The 25,614-nt window shown below is 52.8% G+C and overlaps 3 protein-coding genes across 4 annotated transcripts; 1 reads left to right on the top strand and 2 right to left on the bottom strand.

The window, feature by feature from the left end:
• Window positions 1-62: 62 nt before the first annotated feature.
• Nudt22 (nudix hydrolase 22) lies at window positions 63-3,104 on the bottom strand. Of its 2 annotated transcripts, none has more exons than XM_059261881.1 (6): window positions 3,002-3,104; window positions 2,239-2,732; window positions 1,661-1,759; window positions 678-775; window positions 453-546; window positions 63-248 (listed from the first exon to the last, which is right to left on the bottom strand). In XM_059261881.1, the coding sequence occupies exons 2-6, from the start codon at window positions 2,713-2,715 to the stop codon at window positions 90-92; spliced, it is 927 nt and encodes a 308-aa protein (XP_059117864.1). In that variant the 5' UTR covers window positions 2,716-2,732; window positions 3,002-3,104; the 3' UTR covers window positions 63-89. The 2 variants fall into 2 exon arrangements, with proteins under 2 accessions (XP_059117864.1, XP_059117874.1); XM_059261891.1 differs by lacking the exon at window positions 3,002-3,104 and adding an exon at window positions 2,839-2,989.
• Trpt1 (tRNA phosphotransferase 1) lies at window positions 2,614-6,835 on the top strand. Its single transcript, XM_059261904.1, has 7 exons — window positions 2,614-3,501; window positions 3,696-3,777; window positions 4,901-5,070; window positions 5,165-5,339; window positions 5,502-5,558; window positions 5,636-5,746; window positions 5,874-6,835. Exons 1-7 carry the CDS (start codon window positions 3,442-3,444, stop codon window positions 5,966-5,968), a joined length of 750 nt encoding a protein of 249 aa, XP_059117887.1. The 5' UTR covers window positions 2,614-3,441; the 3' UTR covers window positions 5,969-6,835.
• On the bottom strand, window positions 6,008-24,842 carry Fermt3 (FERM domain containing kindlin 3). Its single transcript, XM_059261869.1, has 15 exons — window positions 24,703-24,842; window positions 23,959-24,132; window positions 20,472-20,705; window positions 20,187-20,306; window positions 19,919-20,087; window positions 19,706-19,808; window positions 10,628-10,735; window positions 10,352-10,486; window positions 10,211-10,260; window positions 10,003-10,127; window positions 9,759-9,865; window positions 9,395-9,634; window positions 8,947-9,071; window positions 6,649-6,790; window positions 6,008-6,530 (listed from the first exon to the last, which is right to left on the bottom strand). The coding sequence occupies exons 2-15, from the start codon at window positions 24,116-24,118 to the stop codon at window positions 6,351-6,353; spliced, it is 1,998 nt and encodes a 665-aa protein (XP_059117852.1). The 5' UTR covers window positions 24,119-24,132; window positions 24,703-24,842; the 3' UTR covers window positions 6,008-6,350.
• Between the last annotated feature and the right edge of the window lie 772 nt (window positions 24,843-25,614).

Raw genomic sequence — 25,614 nt, 5'->3', positions numbered from 1 at the left:
CACCCACCCCAGGTTCTCCCCGAGGATCCCAGATTTCAGAGAAGCAGCAGAAGCCAACGGAATCCAAGAATAAAAGTCCTTTATTGTCTTCAGAGCTGTAGTGATAGGGCTGGGACGCTAGGATTACTTAGGTGGGACTTCCCAGCACCCGACTGTAGAGTTGGATGGCGATTGTAGAGGAGGATGGCCCCTTTGGCTGAAGGGCAGAGTTGTGTCCACATCTCCGTCTCCTGCAGTCTCTGGACCCTCTGCGAGAAATCAGTGAGACCCAGACATCAGGCCCCCCTTTCTACTGGGACTGTGTCCAGCGTTGCTGAACCTCAGTACTCCTGTCCCTTAGGTAGGAGCCAAGCTTTGTGCCTCTGGAAACTAGGAGACCAGGGAGTTCTCTGCCTCACCCAGGTATCCTTTTCCCCCATCACCAGACTACCTTGAAAGCCTCAACTCCACACCTGTGTCTCCACAAAGATGATTCCTGTAGACTCGTGGGCCTCAGGTCCCCCATTCATGTAGTAACTCCTGACCTCCTCTGAAGTTAGGCTGCACCTGGACAAGAACATGAGGGCGGCTTGGTGGGTGTCCAGACGTTACAGGAACCCTGCAGAACTCCAGTTGCCTCAAACCCACTCCTTCCCCACCCGCCTCACCCAGGGTCCTGCACCCCAGAGCCCACTCACTGGACATGGAACTCTGCACTGGCTCTGCCCGCGCTGGTCTCATTACAAGCGATGCCCAGTAACAGTGGCCGGCTCAGGGTGTGCAGTGGCAGGTTCACCTGTGGCAGGGAGTCCCACCCGTCAGGCTGACCTCTCAGTGGCCTGGGTTTGTTGTTGTTAGTTGGTTAGTTTGGTGTTTTATATGTTTGTTTTTGTTGAGACAGGGCCTCATGTAGCTCAGGCTAGCCTTAGACTCAATATTTAGCAAAGATGGCCCTGAATTTCTGATGCTCTGCCTTCACCTCCTGAGTGCTGGGATTACAGGTATGCACCACTGTACCTGGTTTATACGGTACTGAAGATCAAGGCCCAGGCCTTGGATATGCTAGGCCAATGTTTCTCAACCTGTGGGTCGTGACCCCTTAGGAGGTCAACCTTTTCACAGAGGTTACTTAAGACCATTGGAAAACACAGATATTTACATTATGGTTCATAACAGCAAACATATGAAAATTGTAAAAACTAGCAAAATTACAATTATGAAGTAGCAACGAAAATAACTGTATGGTTGGAGGTCACCACCACACGTGGAACTGTGTTAAGGGTTGTAGCACTGGGAAGACTGAGAACCACTGTGCTAGGCAAACAATCTACCAGCTAAACTGAGCTACATCCTCAATCCTCAATGGCGTGGGACCCTCAGCATTTTTTTCTTTTGCTAGCCAAGTGCCCATTACACAAAATACAGGCTCTGGGTATGCTCATTCTACAGATGAGAAATGGAACAAATTATCCAGGGAAGTCCTTTTACCCAAATGAAGTTGATTTAGTAACCAAGACAGAATGTGAGGACCAAAGAATCATGGCTCCAGCATTAATGCCATGCTCTTTCTCAATGCCAGCTAGGCTCATGCAGACCCTCACTCCGGCCCAGGCCTGTGGATTTCTAGCAAATTCTACTCCTCACTCATGCCTATCATATGTCTGGGGCCCCTGTCACTCACCTCATCACATATCTCCTGTAGGACACTGGAGAAGAGTTCCTGGACCACCAGTTCCCCAGGGAGGTCCTTGTGTTGGGGGCTGCCACCAGAGCACAGGGCCTGTGAAAAATTTAGGCTCAGCCTTCATCTACACCGATTCCCACACTGCTTTTCCTCTTGTTGGCCATAGGTGCCTAGGGCAGACTCAGTGTGAGAGTCTTGGCAATCCCCTAACCCAGGCCCTCCTATTCCAAATAAACAATCAGAAGTCTAGCTAGGAAGGATTATATAAGGTGAGAAAAAAATCTCCTCCCCTTCAGTCTCTCCTCCCATGATCCCTAGCTTCCATAGGTGGGTTTCAGCTTAGATCTACAGCTGGGTCTCCCATGGCAGGGAGCACCTTCCTCTCCGGAGTGGTGAGAGTCATGGGCTGTGCTCAGCTGGGCCCATACTTTCTCCTGGACAGTCCTCTAGCAGGGCCCGCAGCATGGGAGGAGGCAGCAGCCTCGGAAACACCAGGCCACTTTTCCCTTTAAGAGGCAATGAAACAGAACCAGGAGCTTGGACTTCGTGCCCTTGTACCCAGCCAGTCATTTTACCTGAGGTTCAGGGTGCCCACCGGGCACGTCCACCAGCCCAGGTGCCTCGGCCACCTGCTGAGAGCGGCGCAGGAAGACAAGGAAGTCATCAGCTGTGACCAACGCGGCACCCACCCCCAGTGGGTCTGCCAGATAGGCTTGCTTGTCACCCCAATCTGTAGCTCCCTGCTGTCGCAGCCAGGAGGCCGAGCTGGACCAGTTGGTGCCCAGGAAGTCCCGGTAGGAAGTTAGCCCCAGGTGCAGGAGCAGCTGTGGCCCAGGTGAGCTGGATGCCAGTGTGGCTGAGTGAAGACGGAACTTGGGGGCATCAAAGATCCAGGGTTGGGTCTGTAGCCGGGTCTCCCAGATGGCAGAAATGGTCTTGTCTCCTCCAGGCAGTGGACGACGGTCATGAGCTGGGCTCAGCTCTACTGCTACCTGCTCCTGGGACAGTCCCCCAAGAGGGCACAGCAGCAAGAGGGACACTTCAGGGTCCATGGTGTGACAGGGAAGTCCTGGAGGAAGACACAGATGGCCATCCTGTCACTCTAGGGAAAGAGCTGACCCTCTCTTCCACAGAAATCCTGACCGTGACCCTTCTGCAGATCCCTGACTACTTACTGCTTGGGCAGCGAGTATCATCCCACCAAGAGTCCTGAGCCCAGCAAGCGTCTGGACTCCTGCTGCCTCAAACCCGTAAAATCTTTGGGCATCCCTACCGCCCAGCAGCACTAGGAGCGCCAATGCTCATAGCCCCCAAACCAGGAGTCCTCCTACATCCAACCTGGACAAGCAGAATCTCGGAGTTCACCGGTCAGCTGGGCCCCCAAGCTCCACCTCTTTCCCCTCAAGCGGAAGTGCCCGCCCCTTCCCTTCGCGTCTTCCCATTGGCCAGTCCTTGTCCGGGTCTGCGATTTGCCTTCCGCGGTGGAGAGCGTCTGATACGCGCAGGCCTGGCTCTCCTTGGCGTCTCTTCGCACCCCAGTCCCGAGATCCGGGCAGCAGATCCGCGATCCGATTGCGGAAAGCGGGGTCTGATCCGGATCCCTCGGGCCTCGTGGCTGCCAGTGTGACCCTGGGCAAGTTTCGCCAGCTGGGCCTCAAATTTCCTTGTGTGGACCAGAGGTTCCCGGGTGGCATGAGCAGTGCGGTTCTCCCATCCTGAGCCTTTGTGACTTTATGGGCAGAGTGGCCACACGTCCCTGATCCCTACAGGTCTTGGCCATGAACGCCCCTGGTGGAAGGAGGCAGGAAGGTAGACGGGCCCATAGACCCCGGGGACAGGTGTGCACCTTTCCATCCTCACCCCCACAGTGGCAGGACAGGGGAGGAGACCTGAGCCTTGGTTTCTTGGTGGGAAGACTGCAGGACCAATGGTCCCAGAGACCACTGGAGCTCTTCTGGGCTACCTTTGCAGTAGGACTCAGGGCTCAGGGCTAGCTACTGAAACACAGGCCATCGTCACTGGACTCTTTCAGGACCGAGATGTGCAGCTGTCTAAGGCCCTGTCCTATGTCCTACGCCACGGAGCTCTGAAGCTGGGACTTCCCATGCGAGCTGGTAAGTGAGCATGGTGGAAGCTGGCAGGAAAAGTGGGAGCCCAGAGAGCAGCTGGAACCCCTGTCTCCTCAACTCTCAACACTGCCCCAGTAGGAACAGAGAATAGGCACACTCTCCGAATGTACAGGAAAATCAAGGCCCAGAACCCCTTTCCGTGTCCTCTGGAAGAGAAGCCCCTGTCTAGGCTGGCCCTCATGATGTCTCTTTCAGCCCGTCCTATAAACACTTCCCAAGGATGGCAGGGGGGTGCATACTGAGACAACGGATGCTTACTGGATGTCCACTCTGGACCAACTACTTAGTGCTTACTATGTTACTCTGCCTGAAGCAGATACGCTATTTTGTTTTGGTTTTTGTTTTAATTTTTTTTTTTTATGTGTATGAGTGTTTTGCCTGCACGCGTGTGTGTATGTCTGTATCACATGTATACCTGGTGCTTGCAGGAGAGGGCATTGGACCTGGGAATGAGTTCAGATGGTTGGGAATCGGACCCCAGGTCCTTTGGAAGGAAGAACAGCCCGTGCTCTTGACTGATACACCATCTCTAAAGCCACCCTCCTTTTTCTTCATATTGAGACAAGGTGTAACCTAGGCTAGCCTCAAAACACCTTGAACTTTTGATTCTTCTGTTGGTACGTCCCAAGTGCTGGGCTTATAGGCATGTACCAGTATGCCCAGCCCACCATGAAGCTGGTCACCTTCCCCTGTAAGTTAAGAAAAACGAGGCTTGCTGGGCGGTGGTGGCGCACGCCTTTAATCCCATTACTCGGGAGGCAGAGCCAGGAGAATCTCTGTGAGTTTGAGGCCAGCCTGGTCTATGGAACGAGTTCCAGGACAGGCTCCAAAGCTGTCTTGTCTCAAAACACCAAAAGAGAAAAGAAAAATGAGGCTTGGGATAGAAGTGTATCTCTTTAGCAGCGTTCTTGCCTAGCAGGTGCAAGGCTCTGCATTCCACCCCAGCATAGAAAAAAACAAAATGAGGCCCCAAAAGGGAAACCTTCCTGAAGATCGCACAAAGAAAGCTCATGTGACCGCCCAGGCCCAGCCTTTGTTCCAGCTGCCTGTGGCTCCCCTGTTAAGCATAGCCCGGCTTCTGAGCACACCCCCGCCTGGCTGCCTGCAGATGGCTTTGTACCCCTGCAAGCTCTCCTGCAGCTGCCCCAGTTCCACAGCGTCTCCATTGAGGATGTGCAGCACGTGGTGGATAACAATGGAAAGCAGCGGTTTGCCCTGCAGCCAGGCCAGCCCAGCACTGGCCCTCTCATCAGGGCCAATCAGGGCCACTCCCTACAAGTGGGTACCGAGGGGCATGTGGGAGGGAGAGCCAGGTGGGACCCCAGTTCAGGAAGGAGGTCTCACTGCTGCCCATTCACACACTCATCCCTAGGTACCTGAGTTGGAGCTGATGCCCCTGGAGACACCACAAGCCCTGCCTTTGATGCTAGTCCATGGTACCTTCTGGAAACATTGGCCATCTATTCTACTGAAGGGCTTGTCACGCCAAGGAAGGGCGCACATCCACTTGGCCTCAGGATTGCCTGGAGACCCTGGTGTCATCAGTGGTCAGTATCACCTATTCTGTCCTCCCAGGTCCCCCACCAAGGGTCACAGCTTCGTTTGTGTGAGATCCCCACACAGACTTGCATGGAGCAGTACTTCCCCATCCCACCATAGAGCCCCATTCTGCCCAGGTACCCCTGGCCCTAGTCTACTTGTCCCTGCAGGCATGCGTCCAAATTGTGACGTGGTGGTGTTCATCGATGGACCCCTAGCTCTGGCAGGTAAGTGTGGACCCTCCAGGGACTCCCCCAGATCTGTCAGAGAGGGACACCAGTCACATCTCTAGCTCTCTGAGCAGATGGAATCCCCTTCTACCGCTCTGCCAACGGGGTGATCCTGACTCCAGGGAATGCTGAAGGCTTCCTGCTTCCCAAGTACTTCAAGGAGGCCCTGCAGCTACGACCTACCCGTGAGAACCCACCACCCCTACCCTGTGTCCTGAAGCTTGTGCCCTCTGCCTAAAGCTCTTTGAAAGTTCCCCACTGTAGGCTGACGTAGACATGCCTTTCTCTTAGCAACTCTTGTCTCTACCTCAGGAAAGCCTCTCTCCTTGGCTGGTGATAAAGAGGCAGAGTATCAGAGTGGTGCCAGGCACAGCTCCAGAGGAGGAAGAAGAAAGATCCAACAATAAAATATGTATTTATTTAAAAAAACAAACAAACAAACCCAACAACTCTGAAAACTGTCACAGGAAGAAAGTCCAGTTTGAAAGCAAGATTCTTTGTTCCTTATCCATATCTGGCATTCCTCATGTGCTCAGGGACTACATATAGGCCAGGGATGTGAGCTGCCAAGAGGGCAAGAGGAGGGGCTGTGTGTGGCTCAGGGCCTACCATCCCCAGGCTGGGTGGTGGCAGTGTCTACCCCAGCCAGGGCCCTGGCCTGCCTGTGACAGCAGGTGGAAGTGCCCAGCCTGGTGCATGCTGGGAGTGGTGGAGCAGTGAGTTCAGGCAGATGTGGGCTTGCGAGGGTCCCTGGAGGTGGTGAGTGGAGCAAGGGCAGCCTGGCTGCCCTCAGAAGGCCTCGTGGCCACCTGTCAGCTGCAGGAACAGATCTTCGTCCAGCTCCTCCCCACGAGCCCGCTCTCGAGTGGACAGGAAAATGTAGCCCCCGATGTACTCATGTACGATGCGGCAGCTGGCGGACACACAGCTGAAGGCCACATTGATGTGCTCATCAAATTCAATGGCCACCTGCAGGCGGGTGGTCACAGGTCCAGTGGGCTCAGGCAACAAGCAGGAGCTTCTGCCTTGCCCTGGTTGGGTCTGAGCTGGCCACCTGTCCCTGTCCCTGCCCTCCCTCGGGACCCACCTGTCGTATGTCCCAGTTGACGTTCCACTGACGCATGTTGCTGAAGCGCCAGGTCTTGACCACATCGCCCACGGCCAGGTCAATGCGGATCAGTCGGTTGTTGGCAATGCCCAGGATCTCATCTTTCCTGCTGCCCTTGAACCTAATTCCCAGCGGGGGAAATATGAGTGAGAGCTACACCATGTGTGGCCCTGGAGCCTACACTGTGTGGACACAGCTCCAGCGTCCTCAGGGTAGAGCACAGCCTCACCTGCCCCAGCTCTGCAGCTCTGAGGCAGCCAATCAGTTTCTCCTAGCCTTAAGCTCCCATTCTGAAAAAATGGGATTATTCATGGACTGATGCTAGCCAGGCATGGTGCAGTGTGTCTGTCATCCCAGCAAAGGGGCTGAGACGGGAATTCACATCAGACTTGATACATGGTGAATGAAGCTCTGCCTCAAAAACCAAGGGGCGCGGGGCGGGGACTGAGATGATGCTTCAGTCGATAGAGTACCTTGCCTTGCAAGTATGAAGACCTGAGGTTGATCCCCAGGACTGTAGTGCATGCTTGTGGTCCCTGGGACAAGATAGACAGGCTGGGAGAGATTGCTCAGTGCAAAAAGCTCTTGCCACATGTGTGAGAACACAGAACCCTTGTAAATCTAATACGTCTGCAATGTGCCTATGGCAAGTTGGGAGGCAGAGACGGGAGAATCTCTGGACAGTCTGCAGCCAGCTAACCTGGAACACACAGTGATGAGTAAGAACTCTTGTCTTAAGGTGGAAGGTAAAGATTGACCTAGAGGCTATCTTCTGACCCTCACATAACTGCCACAGCATGTCCATGCGTGCGCGCGCGCGCGTGCACGCGCACACACACACACACACACACACACACACACAGATTTAAAATAAAAACATTAAGAAAAAGATAGGACCAGCGAGAGGGTTCAGCCGCCCTCAAGTCTGACGGCCGAAGTTTGTCCCCAGGACCCACATGGCGGAAGGAGAGAACCAGGTTCCTGTAAATTGTTCTCTGGTCTCCACATGTGCACATGCACAAAATAAATAAGTTGGAAATGTAAGATAGAGGGGCTGGAGAGATGGCTCAGCTGTTATGAACACTTACAGTGCTTACAGAAGACCCAGGTTTGGTTCCCAGTCCCCTCAATGGGGGCTCTTAACTCCTGTTCCAGGGGATCTGGTGCCTCTTCTGGCCTCTGTGGGCACTGGGCACTATATGCAGTATATATGTACATATGCAGGCAAAAAACTCATACATGAAAAACTAAATCTTTTTTCTTTTTCAGTTTTTTGAGGCAGGGTTTCTCTGTGTAGCCCTGGATGTCCTGGAACTGGCTCTGGAGACCAGGCTGGCCTAGAACTCACAGAGATCCACCTGCCTCTGCCTCCTGAGTGCTGGGATTAAAGGTGTGCACCACCACTGGCCAGCAAAATAAATCTTAAAAAATGTAAAATACTCGGGGCTGGAGAGATGGCTCAGAGGTTAAGAGCACTGGCTGCTCTTCCAGAGGTCCCAGGTTCAAATCCTAGCACCCACATGGCAGTTCACAACTGTCTGTAATTCTAAATTCCAGAGATTGGACACCCTCACACAGTACATGGCAAAACACCAATGAACAAAAATTAAAAAGAAAAAAAAAAGAAAGAGATCCTGTCTTGAATCCTCTTTCCCCCTAATGAAATGTAAAATACTCAGGAAGCAGAGGCAGGTGGATCTCTGAGTTCAAGGCCAGCCTGATTTACAGAGCGAGTTCCAGGACAACCAGGACTACACAGAGAAACCTTGTCTTGAAAAATCAACCCCCTCTCAAAAAAAAAAAAAAAAAAAAAAAAAAAAAGGAAAAAATAAAAACAAGATGGGCAGCCCCTGAGGAACAACACTTGAGTTACCCTACATCAATAAATGCATACAAGGTGGGCCATCCTAACAGCATTTGCCAATGTTCACGCCTCTAAGTAATGATCTTGTATGTATCATCATCAACCGCATGTCATTTCTCTGCAGACTTGGGAACTGAGTTCTCAGGGTCCTCCCTATAACACAGGGACAGCTGGCCAAGGCCCAGAGAGGGGAGCATCTATGACAGAGCTGGGAAAAGCACTGGGTCTTCTGTTTGCCTGGCATGAGCTCTGTCTCACTGGGGAACACACAGAACCCCCAGGGAGCGGTACCCACAGAGAACCCGGGAGGAGAGGCACTGGGTTGTGTGCCTGGGACCCATCTGGGATGTGCACATACAGCAGCTGGCAGCAAGTGAGGGCAGAGACAGGGCTTTGCAGGGCTGGCATCATACCTGACCATCACATAGGAGATGCCAAAGTCAGGCAAGGACTGCCAGGCCTGGATGAAACGCAGCTGGGCCTCGACCAGCGAGAGCTGGGCCACATTCTGGTGAGCTTCCAGGATCCGCGGGGTGAGCTGTGGTTCCATATTGGTAAGGGACTCTTAGGGCCTCCCCTTATCTAAACTCCCTAAGATCCCTGCCACCCCACCCCACCCGCCTGCCCTGCTGGGGGCACAGGACATTGAGGGGAAGGCAGCCATTGTGGTACCAGGGTGCACATGTGGCTGAATCAGGCCCTAGAATAGACCCGGAGCCCTTCCAGAGAGGTGTCTGGGACAGGGCAGAAGGAGGAAGTGAGCACAGGGTTTTCTAAGGAAGAGGGTTGGAGGTCCAGGGGTCTTCCAGGGTGGCTAGCTAAACACCATGGTGGTTCCCACCCCCACACTTCCTGTGGCACCTGCTTGGCCTTGAACTTTCGCTGGAAACGGGGAGCCACAAGACCATAGGGGTTAAGGCCCTCAGCAGAGGCTTCAGGGCCCTGGATGTGGTTCCCTGCGCCTCCGCCGCCACCACCTGCCCGCTGCAGGCTAAGGAAGGCCAGAATGGCCTGCACCTCGCTGGCATAGCTGCTGTCCGCCATCGTTCGGCCCTTGGAGGCCAGGCGGCAGGCAGCCATCCACTGTGCGTACTGCTGGTCCTGGAGCAAGGACGGAGAGGGTGGTGAGTGAGACCCGGCCACGTTCACTCTCACCCTGAATGCCGTTCCAACCCTGCCCCCGGCCCCGGCCACTCCCGTTCCCCCTTCGGCCCAGCCTGCTCACATCCTGGCAGCGCAGGTAGATCTCACTCATGCCCTCTGGTGAGGGCACCAGGAGCTTGATGCAGAACTTCTGGCCAGAGACATTGACATCAGGGACCACCTCGCAGCCTGCAAGAAGGAGGTGGCGAAGAGGTCCCTGTATGAAACTCAGCCCACCCACCCACGGTTGCCTCAGGGCAGATGGTATCCACCCAGGTCCCTAGGAGGAAACAGGCTGAGAGCAGTTACTACTGGCACTCCCTCACCCTTGAGGTTCAGCTGCTGGATAGGGTCCCCTGGTGCTTCATCCTGGCTCTTATAGTAGGACAGTGTGGTGTCCTTGAATACCACCCAGTGCTGGCGGTAGCCCTTCAGGGTCAACTTCCGGGGCCTGGAGGGAGTAGGAAGCTTGTGAACCACGGCCTCCCTGCCTTCCCCCTCCTCCCCTCTCTCCAAGCAGGCCCTACACCTAACCTGAAGATTCGGAGGTGGTCCTTGAGTTCTGGGATGGTGGTGAGACTATCCTGGAGGAAGAGAGAAGTAGAGGGAACCTTGGGTGCCCTGCCTGGCCCTGACTCCAACCCCATCCATTCCCAGGCCCAAGCCCTTCCTCACCAGCATGTCTGAGGGTGCCGACCCCTTCAGCTTCACCTCCAGGTTGTTCAGGGCTGCATCCAGGTCATCCAACCCCAGGTCCCCAGAGGCTGGCTCACCCACATCCCCACTCAGGGACAATTTGTTGATGTGATACTGGGGGACACATAGTCAGTTAGAGCTGAGTCTGAGGCCCATCTGCCCCACACAACCCCCACGCTGGACTTCTTTGGAGATGGACTCCCTTCTGGAAGGCCTTTTGACCTTGTACCCCAGCACCCCCAGAGCCCCAGGCACCTGCAAGGCAGCGAACACCATCATCTCCTCCTCGGTGCAGTCGATTTCCTCTGTCAGCAAGTCCCAGCGGGCTTGCTCATACAGCTGGGTCAGCCGTACTGGGTCTGTCTGGAGCAGCAGGGGGTCAGGGGAGCTAGTCAGAAGGCGCCTGTCCTGGATCCTCAGGCTTGGCCCAACATGAGCAGCAGACCTCATCTCTAACCTGCTGGCCTGCCCCCTGCCTAGGCAGACAGTGCAGCTTTCTCCATACACTTCTGCTCTACCGTGCCACGTGCCACAGGCCACAGGCCACAGGCCACAGGCCACAGGACAGCCTCCTGCTGAGGATAGGCAAGAGAGGAGGAAGACAGCCCCTGAATGAAGTGCTCCCAGAATAGAAAAAAGACAGCTAGTCAGGCGGTGGTGGCGCACGCCTTTAATCACAGCACTCGGGAGGCAGGGGCAGGTGGATCTCTGTGAGTTCGAGCTCTGGTCTACAGAGCAAGTTCCAGGATAAGCTCCAAAGCTACAGAAAAAAAACCCTGTCTCGAAAAAACAAACAAAAAAAAAGAAAGAAAGAAAGAAAGGAAGGAAGGAAGGAAGGAAGGAAGGAAGAAAGAAAGAAAGAAAGAAAGAAAGAAAGAAAGAAAGAAAGAAAGAAAGAAAGAAAGAAAGAGGGCTGGAGAGATGGCTCAGAGGTTAAGAGCACAGGCTGCTCTTCCAGAGGTCCAGAGTTCAATTCCCAGCAACCACATGATGGCTCACAACCACCTATAATGAGATCTGGTGCCCTCTTCTGGCATGCAGGCATACATGCAAGCAGAACACTCTATATATAATAAATAAATCTTTAAAAAAAAAAAAAAAAGAAAGAAAGAAAGAAAGAAAGAAAGACAGCTTCCCCTGGGGTAGCTCCTTCAACTCATCTCTCAGGGGAGTACAGGCCACAGGAAAGCACTCCAGGAAGGCTTCCCTGAGGAAGTGGCCTGCAGGGCAGAGGCCTGCAGGGTGACAGTGGACCACTGAAGGGAAGAATGAGTGAAAGGAGTCTAGGGTCAAGGAGCAGGGAGGGCCTCCCAGACGCCATGGAAGTGCACACTCTGTGGCCCACAGGGCTGAGAGCAAGGGCATCAAAAAGGCAGAGAGGAGGGGCAGCCTTGAGTGAGCAAAGCGCCGGGTTCGATCCCCAGTGCTACATGAGACTGAGCATGGTGGTGATTGGAGGGAAGCGGGAGGGTCAGGAGTTCAAGACTGCCTGTGACTGAGGTCAACCTGGGGTGCATAAGACTGTCACACACAAAAAGATACAATGGCAGGACAGAACGGTTTATCAAACCACTGAGAGAAAGAATCAAAGGCAAAGCCTAGAGTGGAGAAGTCGGTTCAGGAGCCATCCCTCGGACAGATACTCAGTACAGATGCAGCTCAGTACAGGAACTGCCAAAAACATGAGCAGGATTGGCCCTGGAGGGGCTATCCAAGCAGCGAGCAGCTAAAGGCCAGCTAGATCTACTAGTCACTGGGGAAGGTGGGCCAAGGACACAGGAAAAGTTGGCCTGCTGGTTGTTTGGGGTGAGTGCTGGGGGCAAAAAACTGAAAATGGGCACTAGAGAATTTTCTGGAACAGCAACAATGGTTTTTTGTTTGTTTGTTCGTTTTTTTTTTTTTTTTTTTGGTTTTTCAAGACCAGGTTTCTCTGTGTAGTTTTGGAGCCTGTCCTGGATCTCACTCTATAGCCCAGGCTGGCCTCGAACTCACAGAGTCTGCCTGGCTCTGCCTCCCGAGTGCTGGGATTAAAGGCATGCGCCACCACCGCCTGGCTAACAATGTTTTAGCCTTAGGTGGGGCTGGAGAGATGGCTCAGTGGTTAAGAGCACTGGCTGCTCTTCCAGAGGACCGGGGTTCAATTCCCAGCACCCACAAGGCAGCTCACACCTGTCTATAACTCCATTTCTAGGGCTTCGGACATCCTCACACAGATATACATGCAAATAAACAAATAAATGAAAAACTGGATGTGGCAGTGGTTGTACAACCACACACAATGACCAAAAATAAACTGCTCAGGACAGGCGGTGCTTGAGCATGTAAGTTACATCTCAGTGATGCTGGGGGACAGTCTTTTGGCATCGTGGTCTCATTATGTTAAATAGCAAGTGCCAAGAGCTGCGGAGGTTGGAGCCGCTGTAACTGTCACTTGCTGCTAATGGGGGAGGTCCTCCTCGAGGTGACCCTACATGCTCCAGTCCCACCTCTTCCGCCTCTGAAATCTGTGCACCCAGTGTCCCAAAATGCACATTCAGCCTCAGATCTGTGGGCTCCAAATCCTGATTCAACTCAACCAAAGACTGATAATATTATGGTGGGGGGATTAGATCTAGTTGGGTGTGGTGGCTCATCCCTGTAATCTCACAATTTGGGAGGTTGAGGCAAGAGGATTATCACAAGTTTCAGACAAGTCTGAGCCTTACATAGTAAATTCTAGAACAGCCCAGAATACAAATACAAAGTGAAACCATATCTTTTTGTTGTTATTTTTGAGACAAGATCTCTCTACATAGCCCTGGCTGGCCTGGAACTCACTGTGTAGACCAGGCTGGCCTGGAACTCACAGAGATCCTCCTGTCTCTGCCTCCCAAGTGCTGGGATTAAAGGCTTGTCATACCACGTGGTACTATACTCCTTTAATCCTAGCACTCAAACTCAGGAGGCAGAGGCAGGAGGATTTCTGTGAGTTCAAAGTTAGTGTAGTCTATATAAGTTACAGACTAGCCAGAACTACAAAGTGAGACCCTCTCTCTCTCTCTCTCTCTCTCTCTCTCTCTCTCTCTCTCTCTCTCACACACACACACACACACACACACTCACACACACACACACACACACACACACACACACACACACACGAGAGAGAGAGAGAGAGAGAGAGAGAGAGAGAGAGAGAGAGAGAGAGAGAGAGAGAATATGTATCTGTGCACTGCGTAGGAAATACTAGTTACCTAGAGGTAGATTTAAGTACAGGGGACATAATTAAGCAAGGGAGCTCTTACCAGGCCAGGACCTGGAGCTCTCAACCTAGCCTTCTTGATGATGCCTCTTCAGCCCCCATTTCCCCGAATATTGAAAAAAATAGTTTGACCCTACTAAGATATGTGTGTGTGCGCGCTGTGGAATAATCCTTCTGTACACTGTGTGAATATACGTCGCTATGATTGGTTTAATAAACAAGCTGACTGGCCAATAGCTGAACAGGATAAAGTTAGGCGGGAAAGCCAAACTGAGAAAGATGGGATGAGGAAGGGCGGAGTCAGAGGAGACGCTAGCCAGCCAGATGCCAAGGAAGCAGGACGTATAGAAAATGAGGTAACCCCTTTGGTGGTGGTGTATGCCTTTATTCCTAGCACTCAGAAGGCAGAGGCAGGTGGATCTCTGTGAGTTCGAGGCCAGCCTGGTCTACAGAGCAAGTTTCAGGACAGGCTCCAAAGCTAAACAGAGAAGAAACCCTGTCTTGAAAAAACAAACAAAAAACAAAAAATAAAAAAAAAAGAAAGAAAAACGAGGTAACAAGCCTTGAGCCACGTGGCAAAACATAGATAAGAAATATGGGTTAATTTCAATGTAAGAGTTAGGTAATAGCAAGCCTGAGCTATTGACTGAGCATTTACAATTAATATAAGCCTCAGAGTAGTTATTTGGAACTAGGCAGTCAGGATGGGAAACTTCTGCCTACATGTGTGTGTGTTTGTGTGTGATTATTATTATTATTATTGCCATTGCTTAGTTTGGTCTTACGTTGCCCAAGCTGACCTTGAATTCACCATGCAGCGAGGGTAGGCCTGAACTGTCCACCTTCCTGCTTCAGCCTCCCAAGTTCCTGGGATTACACCACCAGGCCTGGTTTTACTCACTTGCTCTGAAAGTGGTAGTACCGTGTTGGGTACTATGTGGAGGGGCTGGGTTAAGTGGCCCTGTACAAGTCACAGTGTGTGGGGAATGCCCAGGCAGTCCTTTGCATCCCTTCTTATCATTATGGACAGTCAACTTTGGGTAGGTAGAGCTCAGTGGTGGAGAAGCCCAGCCCTTCGGGCCCTGGGTTCAACCCATGACACCATATATGTCACCTATCAGCTCCAAAGACCTGACCATGAAAGGAAATATGAACACAGCTATTCTGGGTTCAGCTAAGATCACTGTTTATGTGTTACTGTTTGTAGTCATGGCTACGTTGTTTTCACCAAACGCCATAAACACCAGTAGATTAGTGAGACTCACAGAAATGTGTGTGCTGTGTGGGAGGGGAGATAGAGAAGGCAGGAGAGCGAAGTCTTCATCTTCTGACAGCCTACAGCTGTGTACAAACTGCTAGGTCACAGAACAGGGCTCTGGGCTCAGGAGCACACACAGAAGTCCCAGCCAGGACACTTGGCTTTGTCCTAAGTTCAAGACTAGCCTGAGTAACAAAGTGAGACTCTCCAGGTGACCCAACATCCCCCACATAAACACACACACAGGTAAAACATCAATGCACATGACATACAAACAAAGCAAACAAAAAAGAAAGTAAACATTAAATAAAAACCTACATTGTTTGCCAGGGAGTGGTGGCATAAGCCTTTAATCCCACCCAGCATTCAGGAGGCAGAGACAAGCAGATTTCTGTGCTAGCCTGGTCTACAGAGTGAGCTGTAGGACAGGCTCCAAAGCTACAGAGAAACCCTGTCTTGGAAAAACCAAAACCAAAAAAAAGACCCCAAACCTACATTGTTCAAATCTACCTTTCCTGGAGAATAAAGTAGGGTAGAGAATGGTTTTGATGCCAGTGCCAAGAAGTGTGGATGGAGTAACTGTAGTCCAGTGCCGGGGGCGGGGGCGGGGTGGGGTGAGGTGGGGTGAGGTGGGGTGGGCAAACTGCATGGAGCTGCCTGCTCTCCCAGCAGGGCAGGTGAGATGGAGAATCAGGAGCATCCAAGTCACTTCGAGGCAGTAGTAGATGGAGCTGGAGGCTAGCAGAGGCTGGGAAGGAGTAGAAAGAGCAGACAGCAGACAGAGCCCACAGGAGGGTGGGAGGAAGCTGGGGTGTTGCCTCAGCCAGAGACTAGTCAGCACTCGGTACTGCAGCTGTAGCTGGGCCTTACTGAGGTTAATAGTGAACTAGGAGGGGGCGGGCTGGTTTCCCAGGACCTCATCTCCATCCCCAAGTAAAGATTTTTATATTTTATCTGTTTGCAAGGCTGCGGATTACCCCAGAGTCTTGCACAGGCTAGACAGGTACTCCACCTCTGGGCTACATCCTCAGGCCTGGAAACAAGATTGTATAATACTGTGACAGGTCAGTGCTGTCAAACTGACTGTCCTAGAAGCACCTCTGGGCATGTGTGGGGGGATTATTTTATGTTCAGTGATGTGCGGAGACCCACTCATGTCAGGGTGGGGAGCCACGCTCTGGGCAGGAGAGCCTAGTTTTTTGGTTTTTTTTTTTGGCTTTTCGAGACAGGGTTTCTCTGTGTAGCTTTGGAGCCTGTCCTGGAACTTGCTTTGTAGACCAGTCTGTCCTCAAACTCACAGAGATCCGCCTGGCTCTGCCTCCCAAGTGCTGGGATTAAAGGAGTGCGCCACCACCCAGAAAGCCTAGATTTTATAAATGGAGAAAGGGAACTGAGCATCAGCAGGCAGGCTCTCCTCTTCCCGTGGGTGTCATGTGACCAGCTGCTTCCAGCCTGCCTTGACTCCCCTGTCTGGATGCACTGTACTTGAGCTGTGAACTGCGCCAGATCTCATTACAGATGGCTGTGAGCCATTATGTGGTTGCTGGGAATTGAACTCAGGACCTCTGGAAGGACAGTCAGTGCTCGAAACCACTGAGCCATCTCTCCAGCCCCTAAACTGCTCCTTTTCTGAGTGGCTTTTGTCAGGGTATTTTACCTCAGCTTAGGGACAAAACCAAGACAAACAACTATTTTACAATAACCCTAATCTGAGCATTCAGACAGCAGAGTTGTCCCCAAGCTACAAAGGGACACTCTTTTCTTCTTTCGGGTTTTTTGAGACAAGGTTTCTCTGTGTAACTTGAACTCACTCTGTAGACCAGGCTGGTCTCAAACTCACAGAGATCTGCTTGTCTCTGCCTCCCAAGTGCTGGGATTAAAGGCGTGCACCATCACTACTTCCCAGCCAAAGTGACACATAAATATGGGTTTAGGAAATGGCTTACTGGTTAAAAGTGTAGCCACACAAGCCTGGTGCCCCAGGTCTGATACTCAGAGCCCACGTGGAAAAGCTGTCTGTGGTGACCCATTCTGTAATGTCAACACTCCTATAGGCAGATGGGAGACTAGACAAGAGAATGGCCTGGAAGCCTGAGGACCAGCAAGCCTGGAGTACACAGTCTCCAGCTGTAAACAGAAGCAACAATAGACCTTGCTTCAGCAAGGTGGAAGGTGAGAACTGACTCCCATGTGTCCTTTGACTTCCGCATGCTTGTATCGGCGTGTGCACACTAGCCCTCATGCACATGCGTGTCTTCGTGCTCACACACACACACACACACACAAATATGTAAATTTAAAATATGTAAATAATAAAAAAATTTAAAAATATATTCCTTTCTAAAGAAGGCAGAAACCAAAACCCAGAGAGAAGGAACTATTTCTGTTCTTCCCAGTAGTAGAGTAACGACTGCGTAAAACAATCTAAGATACATGGGGCTGGAGAGACCCACATGGCAGCTCACAACCGTCTCTAACTCCAGTTCCAGTGCCCGTCTCTGGACTCTGTGTGCGCCAAGCACACACATGGTGACAGACACATATACAGGCAAAACAGTAAGACATAAAGTAAAAATAAATCTTAACTACTTAGGATACCTAGTCCCCTGGTTTGAATTTATGCATTTTATTACATGTACTGAATTACTACAATGTACTCTGTAAAGATTTACTAGTCATATAAATGAGTTGATAAAATGCAATTTGTTTTTGTTTTGTGTTTTACTTTTTGAGACAGGGTTTCTCTGTGTAGCCTTGGCTGTCCTGGAACTCGACCTCAACCAGGCCTGGTCTCGAACTCACAGAGATCCACCTGCCTCTGCTTCCTGAGTGCTGGGATTAAAGGCATGTGCCACCACTGTCTGGCTAAAATTCAGTTTTTTAAAAAGACCAGCAAGATATCTCAGTGGGTGAAGGCACTTGCTGCCAAACCTGACCACCTGAGTTTGAACCCTGGGATTCACATGGGGGAAGGAGAGAACCAGCTTCTGCAAGTTGTCCTCTGACCTCCCGATCTCCACACATACACTGTGGCACACAGGAACACACACACTCTCTCTGTCTCTCTGTCTCTGTCTTTCTCCTTCTCTCTCTCTCTCTCTCTCTCTCTCTCTCTCTCTCTCTCTCTCTCTCTCTCTCACACACACACACACACACACACACACAATAGATAAATATGGTTTCAAAAAGAAGGGGCTGGGAGGAGATGGCTCAGTCGTAGAATAGTTGTGCAAGCGAAGGACCCGAGTTCGTATCCCCAGCACCCGTGGAAACAGCTCTAATCCCCACTCAGGCGGAGACAGGCAGAACCTTGGGCTTTGCTAGCTAGCCAGGCTCGCTGAATCCGTGAGTTCCAGGTTCTGTGAGAGACAACGACAGAAGACACCTGACAATGACCTCTGACCTCAGGTGCACACATGGATGACCTCTGACCTCAGGTGCACACATGGGGCAGCTGAGGAAGAGAAGAAATAGAAGCCACAGAGCCTGGGTACAGCTACAAGGAGAGACACACCCCCTTAGCTCATGGGACGCAGAAGCTGTGAGAGAAAGATGATTCCAGAGGAAGAGGCATTGGCTATGTTCATGCCATAATGAGCAAGTAAGATGTAGACCTGTGATCCTGGTCACCGGAGGTGCTGAGGCAGGAAGACTGAAAATTCAAGGCCTGCCTGGGCTACAGATTCAAGGCCAGGTTCCACAACTTAGATAACTTCGCAAGACCCTACCTCAAATTAAAAATAAATAAATAATAAAAGTTCAGGGCTGGAGAGACAGCTCAATGGTTAAGATTACTGACTGCTCTTCCAGAGCACCCAGGTTCAGTTGCCAGCACCCACAAGGTGGCTCACAACTCTCTGTAGCTCCAGTTCCAGGGGATCTGACACCCTCTTCTGGTCTCTGTTGATGCCAGGCACACATGCTGTACAGACATCCAGGCAGAGAAAACACCCATACACAAAATAACATTAAACTAGTCCCGAAGGGCCTGGGGGAGCACTCAGCAGTTGAGCGTTCGTCTAGCATTTGGGGGGAAAAAAAACTAAGTCTAATCCTTATTTTTAAAAAAAGAAGCCAGGCGGTGGTGGTGCACGCCTTTAATCCCAGCACTGGGGAGGCAGAGCCAGGTGGATCTCTGTGAGTTTGAGGCCAGCCTAGTCTACAGTGAGATCCAGGACAGTCACCAAAACTACACAGAGAAACCCTGTCTCAAGAAACCAAAAATAAAGTATGTAGGTGGGATGGAACCAGGGGACCGGCTGCACGGAGGGCAGCAGGTGTCCTTCTGTGTGTAGATGTGGGTAGAAGGCACCAGGGCAGTTTGGTTCAGAAGAGAACGTTGAGGGAACTCTGCCACAGCTTGAAACCAAGTGCTCTGTAGACCACCATTTGTATGTTTTTAATGAAGGGCCACAGGTAGGAAGAGGAGCCTGTGGGCCCCGGGCAGTTTGTGGAGACAGAGGGTTAGACGACATTGTTGCAGAGGAGAAATCAGGCATTGGAGGGCTAAGAATGGGGCACACTGAGGCCACCCTGCAAACCCTACCCCACCTCCCAGGCCCTGCTGGTCCAAGCGGCCTCCCTGTGCCCAGCTCAGAACCTCCCCACTAGAGACCACATTCCCCAGAACCCACCACTGTCTACATGGTCTCTGCCATGACCCCACCAGCAGGCAGGTCCTAAAGAAACCAGCACTGCCTTATCATTGGAGGCCCCGCAGTGCACTGGGAGGATTGGCACACAGAGGTACAGATGAGCATACGGTCGGACAAACTGACCCCTACAGTGGCTGACTTCCCAGAGCTGGACCCTCTTATTCCAGAGCGCAGCTCACCTTGGGATCCAGGTCGAAGAAGCTGTAGTACTTAAACCGCAACCAAAGCACGTCCCCGGCCTTGACACCTTGCTGCATGAGGCATCGTGATGAATCCAGCCACCTGGGTATGACAGAGGCAGAATCAGCACAGAGAGGAAGGGCCTGAAAGCAGGAAGCAGAGGGTAGGTGAGCTAGGCCCTGGGCAGGGTGGCCTGGCTGTGGGTCATGCACCTGCTGTGGAGCTGGGTCTTGTCAGACAGGGAGCTGGGCCTCGGCAGGCGCTGGAGCAGGAGAGGATCAGGTGGCGGCTGTGGCCGGCTCAGCATGTGGTAACAAGCCTCAGTCTGGGGACTGTCCGAGAAGTGTGCCGGCATGCCTCGGAATAAGGTGGGTGCCACACCTGCAGGGTCGGTGGGAGTCAATCAGGCCCAGCCCCAGTTCTGGCCTCCCAGGCCAGCCTCTGTCCTGGCCCCAGCCCGGGCCAGCCATGCTCACTCACCCCCGGCTAGGACAACCTTGGTCAGGTCATGCACCTCTTCCTCAGGCTCCTTCTCCTTCTTCTTCTTCTCCTTCTTTTCTGGAGCTCGAAGCAGGGACAGCTCCTCAGGGTGCCTGATACCTGAAGGGAGAAAGGCCTCAGCACCGAGGGTCTGCTAGGTCATCCCTACCTTTCCACACAGACACCCCGGGAAGTCACGCCCTTTGATAGGCTGGGGGAGAGGCTATGGCAAGAACAAGCTTCTGTGGCTTGGCCCGGGAAGGGGAAGAGGCGACAGCTACTCACTGAGGAGGCGGCAGATGGCAGCCACAGCCTGGAAGAGGGGCTTGGAGAAGCTGGCACGCAGACGCAGCACACGACGGTTGGGTAGTCGCAGGATGACAGGTCGGTGCTGTGGCCCAAAGAAGAGGCGGGCATCTGCCAGGATCCCATACTTGTCCAGTGTCCAGTGTGTCTGTAGCAGCCACTGTCTCTTCTGCTCCCACCAGATGGCATGGTCAGACCAGTCCTGCTTGCGATCTGTGAGGACCCAGGGGTACCCATTGGCCTTTGAAGGCCCTGCCCAGGCGCCTTCTTCTCTGCCCCAGCACTGATGCCACAGGTGAGCCAGATTGCCAGATTGGGTTGGCTCCAAAGTGATGGAGGAACGGTTGATGGCTGCTGACTCCTCCTGGCCCTTCTGGGTTCAGTTGTTACATCACTTCCGAGGGGAGCCCCCCAGCCAGGAATATGGGTACCTCAATCTCAATGACCTCACCTCATACTTTATTGAGTTGACTCCTTACAGCCCACGTGTATTCTGGGATACTTGGTTCAATGCCTTTTCTATTTTTTTGTTGTTGCTGTTTTTTCTTTTGTTTTTTTGAGACAGGGTTTCTCTGTGTAGCCTTGACTGTCTTGGAACCCACTCTAGACCAGGCTGACTTAGAGATCTGCGTGCCTCTGCCTCCTGAGTGCTGGGATTAAGGGCATGCACCACCGCACCCACCACCGGCAACATCTGCGGTCTTCAGGGCTGTTGATAATCTCCATCACTAGCTGTGTGACCTTCAGGGCTGTTGATAATCTCCATCACTAGCTGTGCGACCTTGCTCACCGGGTTTCACCTCTCTACACTCAGTTCTCTAGTTAAGATGTAACAATCATCCTGACTCATGGCTGCTGACCAATGGCTGCGACATTACAAAGTGTTGTGCAATTTTGACACTTAAAGAGAAGTGCTCATTTGGAAATGTGAATGTCACTTGTCATCTGACCAGGAATTGGGGTGACAACAATGGATGACACAGGAGGATGCCTTATCCTCCTCCCCCCAAGAAGTGTGAATACAGAAATAAATGGGGCAAAAGCTGCTGAGCACACAGCCTCCTGGGTTTTGCTGAGACCCGGTATGTTGTTATTTGGGGGTTTCCAGACAGGGTTTTCAACTGCATAGCTGAGGCCAACCCTGGTCCACTCATCCTCCTGCCTCCAATGGCCAAATGCTAGGATTGCAGGTATATGTCTCCTTGATGCAGCACTGAGGGTCACACCCAGGGCTTTGTGCCTGCTGGGCAAGCGCTCTACCTGCTAAGATTCTAGGCCTGTCTCTCTGGTCCTCCCACTGGGTTTTGATCCCTGTCCCCATCCTGGACTTCTGCCAGCTCCTGACCTGTCTCCCACTGTCATCAGTGCTGCCAAACACTGGAGAAGCTTCTCCGCCCAGCTCCTCAGGACTCTGAGCCCCCGTCCTGAGGCCCTCGCTCTGCCCCCACTTCCTCTCCCGTTGGCCTTTTGCTTTTAAACTTGAAGCAGGGTTTTGCTTATGTAGGCTGTCGATTCACTAGGGCTGGGACTGCCTCCATACCCAGCAGCCTTTGCTGTGGCTTTGTGCTCTTCAGGAGGCTCTCCCCACCTACTGCACACCTGTCTTTTCCCGGGGTTTAGCCTGGAACCTCTCCCTCTCTTCAGTCATACCCTCTTCTGGGGCTTGGGTATCTCTCCTGTATTATGACTTCAGCTGCTTCCTAGCTTCTGCTGGGATCTGCATGGCATGGCCTCTACTCTAAGGGGCATTTTCATTGCTTCCTTCATCCCAGACTCCTGTTCACCTGGCTCCAGTGCTGGCATGCTGAGTGCAGGGAGACTAGCCCCAGCCTTCCAAGGGTTATGTTGAAGCCTGCTGTGGCTGGACAGAGGAGCCCTTCCCTCCCAGGTCATCCAACCACCAAGGACTCTTCCCAACACTTCAGCACCATGCTTTTTACTTCTAGTCCAATCTTGAGTTAATGTCAGTTTCACTTCTAAACCCACCTTTTCTGTCCCCCCGTCTGGCCTCTTGAGCCCTCATATATCCCCCACCCCCGACCCCACAGACGACTGGATGGCCTGCTTGGGTCTCCCCGGCTGCAATCTGTCTCCCTGCTGACAAGGGGCCCTGCAAAGGTGCCCCTTAATGTGGGGCCACCTTAACATGGCCATGCCCTGTTTCCAAGGCAAGTACCTAGTTCCTCAGGAGGCCAAAGGGCCTTCCCAGACTGTCAGGGCACCACCTGGGCTTCCTGTTTTGTCCCAAACCAGGTGTCTTTCCTATTCCGAGGCCTTAACTCAGAGCTTCCTTGAGTCCCTGACATCAGTTCTAGGTCTTCCCCACTCTAGAGACCTCTCTGAAACCACTGCCCTTCCTGGTGTCAGGTCCAAGGAAGCTCTCACCATCTGGCACCAGCATTTAGGAAGGCTGGTCTCACCACGGACTGGCAGTGGGAGGAGTGGGGATAATGCTCCTCTTGCTGGGGACTGAGGTCCTGGAACTGACATGATTTGGCCTGAGGAGCCCAGCAGGGGTTCCTGGTAAGGTCTAGCTGGCTGTGTTCAGCCCTCTTGGGGCTCACCTGCTGTGCCCTGGGACCCACCACCTTCTCAAGCCCTTCTATTCTGCCTTGGCCCCGGTCAAGTCTCCAACTCCGTCTGACATCTGGTTTCTGAAGGACCACCCTTCTGCTCCCCAACTTCTGCTTTCACAGGCTCTTTGGGCCCTGCCTCTGGCAGTTCCCTTCCCTGCTTTAGCCCTGTTACTTGGCTGTGCTGGGGCTTGTCCGACCCAGTCACTCTGGTCCCTGACTTGGACTGCACATAGGGACTGGTTGGGTCTAGAAAGCCTGCCTCCCATCCCTCTCCCTACCCCAGAGGCCTAGGACCCAAGCTCACAGTGCAATGCCTTCTGGCTCAGGAGCTATCAGGAGCTCATGGTGGGATGCTTTCCGGCTCTGGCTATCGGAGGCTTTCCTGCCATCCTCCCAGGAAGTGATAGCTCTCATTCTCCACTAAGAAGGTTGATGAGAAGCCCCCATGGGGCCTTCTGGGTGACTCTGGGTGACTGATATCGCACCAGCCTACTCTACCATAACTTCCTGTGGGGGCAGGGCCTTCCACCACTGTTACCAGCCTGCCAAGTGGCTTGCTGGGGAGGAAGTGTAGGGGAGTAGATCCCACAGACCCCAGAAACCTCCTAGGCATCCTTCAGACCTCAGGAACATGACTGAGGCCTCAGCACAGGCAAGGTGTACAGGGACCATGTTCTGTATGTCCCTTGAAGACTGGACAGAACCAGCAGGAGTGGGAGGAAGTGAGAGGATATTAAGAAATATCTTCTTTGGAACCAAACAATAAAGCTGTTGCCTGAGTCATTGTGACAAGGTTATCAATGGCAGGGCAGGGATGGCCCAGAAGTGCCAGGGATAGCGGTCATGACTGCCTGTGCCAAACTGGGGACATGGGGGTCACGGGGACTCACTGATCTCCTCCACGATCTTCAGAAGCACCCCACCAATGTGCGACTCCCCCGTGACTCGGAGGGTGACAGATTGGGCCTCCGGGTCCTCCTCGCCCACAAACACCCGCAGCTCCCAGGACGAGTCGATATAGTCCCCAGAGGCTGTCTTCATCCCCGCCATGGCTGTGGCTGCTTCTGCTGAGGCAAGGTGAGCAGACGCTGGGATCTGGTAGGTGGGTAGGCCTTGGGGGCACTGACACAGACAGCTTCTGTAATCAAGCCAATCTGAGACCCTCTACTGTCATAGGTGTTTGGGCTGAAGGGACAGTTCCTTAGAACTCTCCAGCCAACTCAGGTCTCAGGTGAGAACACCAAGGCCCAACAGACTCACTCAAGCCCCGCGGTGGTGGCAAACATCTTTAATCCCAGCACTCGGGAGGCAGAGGCAGGCGGATTTCTTTGAGTTCAAGGCCAGCCTTGAGTTTCAGGACAGTCAGAGCTGTTATACAGAGAAACCTGGCCTCAAGGGAAAAAAAAAAAAAAAAAAAAAAGACTCCTTCAAGAGCACCCTGCTGGACACCAGAGCGGGCCAACTCTCCTCACAGATCCGCCAAGCCTACCTATCCCACAGAACAAACAAGTCCTGGCCCACAGCTCTCAGCCAGCACTCTAGCCCACACAAGTCTCTGGGGTGGTAGAAAGTGTGGCTGCCGAGCAGACTAGCAGGGCAGGGGACAAATGACTCCTCCCGGGCCTTGCACTTACCTAGACTGCAAGGGATTGCCGCTGCAGGTGGCTGGCGGTGGAGCACCTGTCACCCCTGGCCTGGGGTTGCCTTATGCTGCTCAGTTGCTTCCTTCAGAGGTCAGCCCGTGGCAGCCTTATCACCAAAGTTGTGCTAGTCCCTCCCCAGGGCGGGCTGCTGCTGGGTACAGGAAGCACACTGCCAGCACGTAAAGGCTCCACAGAACCCTTGCTTTTGTCACCACAGGAAGTGAGGGAAGAGCAGAGGTGGGGTGACACCCCAAAGCTCTCCCCAACCCATCTCCCTGGCTTCCACTGGCTGCAGCTCCAACCTACTGAGTAGGACTGCCTATGGCCAGCGGAGAAGCCTTTTCAATCTTTCCTAGCCCAAAATAGGATTTGTTCCAAGCCAACCAGCCTTCAACCTGCCCAAGGGGACAGCGACAAGTCAGGGTTTCCACCCCAGTCAAAGCCTATACCTCAGGAAACCTCCATGTGATCCCCTTCAGGACCCCTTATCTAACTGTCCCTCTGGTGACCTCAGTCTCATGCTCTCCTCTGGCACTGGGATGCAAAATGCTCCAAGTGCAAGGCCCTCAGTGCTAGCTGAGCAGGAACCCAGCCTGTCCAGGGTTAATGACCTTGGTGGCAGCAGACCCTTGCGGAGGTAGGATTGCCCTGGGGAGTCTCAGGGACTGGGGGTGGGACAGGAAGCCAGTTTATGCAAACACAGGAGAGGAAGTACAGCCTGATGCTGCCCTCAGCATCTCGTGAGCCCAGAAAGCAGCCTCTGGTAGCAAATGAGGAAGTTCAGTGTTGGCCACAGTGTGGGAGGAAGAGGCTGGAGTCGGGCTTACAACCGGGCTCTGTACGGCTAGGCAGCAGGAGCTGTTGGCAGCTCTGTTCTCAGGTGTGCTTCCTGATCCTCTGTGG

The sequence above is a fragment of the Peromyscus eremicus genome, chromosome 1 (genome assembly GCF_949786415.1).
Source record: "Peromyscus eremicus chromosome 1, PerEre_H2_v1, whole genome shotgun sequence".
NCBI classification, from domain to species: domain Eukaryota; kingdom Metazoa; phylum Chordata; class Mammalia; order Rodentia; family Cricetidae; genus Peromyscus; species Peromyscus eremicus.
Note: the sequence above shows the minus strand (reverse complement) of the source record. Positions and strands in the feature narration are given on the sequence as shown.

Bases quoted from the DNA above. Each gene is read 5' to 3' on its own strand.
- Nudt22 (XM_059261881.1), bottom strand. From the start codon at position 2,715: ATGGACCCTGAAGTGTCCCTCTTGCTGCTGTGCCCTCTTGGGGGACTG. The intron at 776-1,660 runs GTGAGTGACAGG...TCCCTGCCACAG, and splicing joins TACAGGAGATATGTGATGAG to GTGAACCTGCCACTGCACAC. The intron at 249-452 runs GTGTGGAGTTGA...GATTTCTCGCAG, and splicing joins TCATCTTTGTGGAGACACAG to AGGGTCCAGAGACTGCAGGA.
- Fermt3 (XM_059261869.1), bottom strand. From the start codon at position 24,118: ATGGCGGGGATGAAGACAGCCTCTGGGGACTATATCGACTCGTCCTGG. The intron at 19,809-19,918 runs GTGCATGACCCA...TGTCATACCCAG, and splicing joins AAGACCCAGCTCCACAGCAG to GTGGCTGGATTCATCACGAT. The intron at 10,736-19,705 runs GTGAGCTGCGCT...CTGCTGCTCCAG, and splicing joins TCTTCGACCTGGATCCCAAG to ACAGACCCAGTACGGCTGAC.
- Trpt1 (XM_059261904.1), top strand. From the start codon at position 3,442: ATGAACGCCCCTGGTGGAAGGAGGCAGGAAGGTAGACGGGCCCATAGA. The intron at 3,502-3,695 runs GTGTGCACCTTT...GGACTCTTTCAG, and splicing joins CCCATAGACCCCGGGGACAG to GACCGAGATGTGCAGCTGTC. The intron at 5,559-5,635 runs GTAAGTGTGGAC...CTCTCTGAGCAG, and splicing joins TGGACCCCTAGCTCTGGCAG to ATGGAATCCCCTTCTACCGC.